General features: G+C 42.7%; 1 protein-coding gene across 1 annotated transcript; it reads left to right on the top strand.

The window, feature by feature from the left end:
* The first annotated feature begins 1,012 nt into the window (after positions 1–1,012).
* On the top strand, positions 1,013–3,813 carry LOC135971657 (inactive ribonuclease-like protein 9). The gene is made up of 2 exons (XM_065547559.1): positions 1,013–1,425; positions 2,825–3,813. Exon 2 carries the CDS (start codon positions 2,839–2,841, stop codon positions 3,451–3,453), a length of 615 nt encoding a protein of 204 aa, XP_065403631.1. The 5' UTR covers positions 1,013–1,425; positions 2,825–2,838; the 3' UTR covers positions 3,454–3,813.
* The last annotated feature ends 694 nt before the right edge of the window (positions 3,814–4,507 follow it).

Below are 4,507 nucleotides of genomic sequence, written 5' to 3'. Positions count from 1 at the left end.
TTCACAAAATGATAATAAGTACAGGTACAGTGGAGTGCACCGGTAGTCCAAGCTACTTGGTAGGCTGTGGGAGGATTCCTTGAACCCAGGAGTTCTGAGTCAACCCAGGCAACATTGTGAGACTGTGACTCTTAAAAAAAAAACCAGTAAAATTATAATAAGTAAAACAGCATATTATGGCACATCAAAACAGAAAAAAGTGTTCAGAAACAGAATTACGAAATATAGAAAGTAGCTTTTAAAATTAGAGATGAGGCCGGGCGCAGTGGCTCAAGCCTGTAATCCCAGCACTTTGGGAGGCCGAGACGGGCAGATCACGAGGTCAGGAGATCGAGACCATCCTGGCTAACAAGGTGAAACCCCGTCTCTACAAAAAAAATACAAAAAAGTAGCCGGGCGAGGTGGCGGGTGCCTGTAGTCCCAGCTACTCGGGAGGCTGAGGCAGGAGAATGGCGTGAACCTGGGAGGCGGAGCTTGCAGCGAGCTGACATCCGGCCACTGCACTCCAGCCTGGGCGACAGAGCCAGAGTCCGTCTCAAATAAATAAATAAATAAATAAATAAATAAATAAATAAAATTAGAGATGCGACAATAGCTTTTTTCCCAAATAATTGATGCTGAGATTATGTATGAATCATGTGAAAAAAGACCACACTAACTTCTTACTATGCATTAAAATAAATTCCAGGTGGTTGAAAGATTTCCAAGAATCTGTAAGAGTAACAGAATGGAGTACAAAACAAAATACACATACTTTGAGATGAGAAAGGATTTTGAGAAGAACGAAACCACAATTGAATTCATAAATCAAGAGTGAAGAAGGTTGCAGATTTAAAGAACAAGACAGTATTCTGGACAGGCCCTATGCATGTTCTCAGGCAGTAGAAAGGGCAGGGCCACAGCTGCCTGAATTCTGCTTTTCACACGTGTACTGTCCATGTTCTCTCCAGATCAAGATGTTGCAGAGGCTCTACGTTCTCGTGAGAATATGTTCTGAGCTCTCTGGCCTGTCACCATGGGATCACTCTTCTGAAGAGACTTCCTGGAGGACACTGATGAGAGTGTGAAAGCAGGGATGGGAGGAAAAGCAGGGAGGGGAGGGACAGTGTGGCACACGGCCACCCCAGAGTGTCCATTCTCACATCACTATTTTACGCAGCTTTTTCTTTTCTTTTCCATTCTTTGCACTCCTATGCTCAACTTTCATATTGTCTCCACTTTCTGATGTGTCCCCCAACATCCACCTCTCTTTAATTCCATCATTCTCTAACCTTTCTACACACATATGAACAAACTCAGTATCCAGCCTAGAACAGGAGGTTGTCCATCTCCATCACTGATAGATCAAGGTCTCCAGGGAACGACTGTTAGAGAATCACTCAGGTTGCCACCAAGTAGGACTTCTTTTACAAAGAGCTTGGTAAGGTAAGAAAACTCAGGAGATTGCTTCTGCAATAAAACAGTTGGTTCTTCACGGAGTGTGGACCAATTTGTCAAAGCACTCCAGGGGCTCAAATTCAGTTTTAAGATTGGCCATTTCAGTAATCACTGTGTTTGACAGCCTGGAGAAGGAGATACAGTCTAGCCTTAGGAAGGGAAACCAGACTGATAGAGGCCATAGAATACCAGCTAAGAACAGATGTGTGGAAATTAGACAAAAATAGGCTTGAACCAGGAGTCTGCCAGATCTAATGTAAGATTTTAAGCAACTTCCCTTCACAGAGAGATAGTAATAACTTTACCTTCTTTTTGCAACATTCATTGTTATAACAACAATACTAAAAATAATATATTTATTATAGGGTTGTTTGGATGATGGTGATAATATACTTAAAGTGCTTAGTCTAGTGCTTGGCACTTAACTCCTCATTATGCTAGCTATTACTGTGTATCATTGTTTTTAGTTTAGGGTGACTTCAAGAATGTATTTTTATCCCAGCTGCTCAAACTTGAACCTTCCTTGATCCCTTTCCCAAGGGCATCTATGGTCAGAAAAGAGCAAGAGGAGAAAGAAAGACACGGTTAAGGAGTTTTTTTCTTATCAAAGTGGAACGTTTGAAAGGGGAGGGTGGCTCTTTTCAGAGCAAGTTCTCAACTCCTAGAAAGGGAAAAGATGCATTTGTTTCAGACGGAAGAAGCATGTGAGCCTCCTCTCTGCCTCCCTCCCTTTCTCCTCACTGCTATCTTGATTTCCTTTCTCCTTCCTTCTCTCCTTAATCTCTCTTTTTTTTTTGAGGCAGAGTCTTGCTTTGTCGCCCAGGCTGGAGTGCAGTGGCATGATCTCCGCTCACTGCAAGCTCCGCCTCCCGGGTTCATGCCATTCTCCTGCCTCAGCCTCCAGAATAGCCGGAACGACAGGCGCCCGCCACCTCGCCCGGCTAATTTTTTGTATTTTTAGTAGAGATGGGGTTTCATCATGTTAGCCAGGATGGTCTCAATCTACTAACCTCGTGATCCGCCCGTTTCGGCCTCCCAAAGTGCTGGGTTTACAGGCGTGAGCCACCGCGCCCGGCCTTTAATCTCTCTCTTGCTCCATTTCTTCCTTGTTTCCTTTTCATCCTCCTTACTTTTATTTCTCTCCCTTTCTCATTCTCCTTCCTTCACCTTTTCTTCTCTTACCACAGCTCTAGGCTGAACTGCAGGCCTACTAAGGTCATTTCTGTGAACAATTTAGAAGTATTCAGATCGATTATGAGTTGGCGATTTAAAAATGATCCAAAATCTTAGAGCCCAGAACAGCAATATGTGGCATAAATGTGCCCCTCACAGGAAATGTGAAGCAAGCACATTATCACAATAGAACATATCTCCTTATCTCTTTTAGTGTCTACAGGAAAAATGATGAGAACTCTGATCACCACACACCCACTGCTCCTGCTTCTATTGCTGCAGCAGCTGCTGCAGCCAGTGCAGTTTCAAGAGGTGGATACAGATTTCGATTCCCCAGAAGATAAAATGGAAGAATTTCGAGAGTATTTGGAAGAATTTCGTAGGACAGGGCCCACCAGACCACCTACCAAAGAAAAAGTCGAAAGACGTGTCATTATTGAACCTGGAATGCCATTATATCATAGGGACTACTGTAATGAAGAAATCATGAGAAAAAATGTTTACCACAAACAGCGTTGTGTGACAGAACATTACTTTCTCCTTATGCAATATGACGAGCTGGAAAAAATCTGTTACAACAGATTTGTGCCATGTAAGAATGGAGTTAGGAAATGCAACAGGAGCAAGGGTCTTGTAGAAGGAGTGTATTGTAATTTAACAGAAGCATTTAAAATACCGAGGTGTAAATATAAGTCATTTTATAGGAGGGGCTATGTCCTTATCACCTGTGCATGGCAAAATGAAATACACAAACTTATTCCTCATACTATAAATGATCTCGTGGAGCCACCTAAACACAGAAGTTTCCTCAATGAGGATGGTGTCTTTGTCATACTGCCCTAGCAGAGTGTTCTCTGAGAGCTTAGGGTGGGAGGAATAATCCTCTCCATACCGATCCTTATAGATCAAAGTTGAGAATGGTAATTTTGTTTCCGTTCACTTTAATCACCCACTTTCCTTTCTTCCTTTCCCAACACCTCACAAAAGCACCATAGCCTCGGTTCACAGACAGTGCTCTGAGATGTGGTCTCATGCAGGTCCCATAAGTTAGCATGCCTTGAATGTGTTATGGATACAGATGCCTGCAGTGGAAGGATGACTGGCACCAAGAGGAAAAGGAAATGGTTGCCTGAAATGTGCTCCGAAGACACATCCATGTGATTCTCTAGTTCAGCAGAAAGAATAAAAAGTGCTTCAATCTAGTGCACTGGCTCTGGGATGGTGATGTGGGGTTTCTCAGTTTGGAACTTTCTTCCTTGTGACACAATTTGGCACCAACAGAACTCAAATCCCTTTCAGCCATTTATGTAATACATCTTTCTAGGGCTGTGTGTGTGGCGCTTTCACTTGTCTTATTCTTTCTTACAGGGCAATACGTAGATTCCGATGTGGGCAGCTCAGGATAAAGCCTTTCTATATTTAGGAAGGCAAATTCCCCAAAGGACATTTCTGTCGTCCAGTGTTATTTGTGTGAATTCCCACATCTTTACTTTAATTTAGCTTAGATATTTGTGTTTACAAAATTACAAACAGTTTCTCACTTTTAGAAAGAGTCACAATTATCTACAATTATTTTCCTCACTTTCTAGTAGATGTGGCTGCCTCTGAGAATACATCACCTCAAGGGAGCCGCTGGAGGATCAGTCTGATGAAAGAAAAGGAGAAAATTATCTCCTTTTCTTCAACTTTCTTTCTTTCTTTTCTTTTTTTTTTTTTGAGATGGAGTTTCGCTCTTGTTGCCCAGGCTAGAGTGCAATGGCGCTATCTTGGCTCACTGCAACCTCTGCCTCCCAGGTTCAAACGATTCTCCTGCCTCAGCCTCCCTAGTAGCTGGGATTATAGGCATGTGCCACCACGCCTGCTTAACTTTGTATTTTTAGTAGAAATGGGGTTTCTC

The sequence above is a fragment of the Macaca fascicularis genome, chromosome 7 (genome assembly GCF_037993035.2).
Source record: "Macaca fascicularis isolate 582-1 chromosome 7, T2T-MFA8v1.1".
NCBI classification, from domain to species: Eukaryota; Metazoa; Chordata; class Mammalia; order Primates; family Cercopithecidae; genus Macaca; species Macaca fascicularis.
Note: the sequence above shows the minus strand (reverse complement) of the source record. Positions and strands in the feature narration are given on the sequence as shown.

Coding starts and splice junctions, on each gene's coding strand:
- LOC135971657 (XM_065547559.1), top strand. CDS start 2,839: ATGATGAGAACTCTGATCACCACACACCCACTGCTCCTGCTTCTATTG.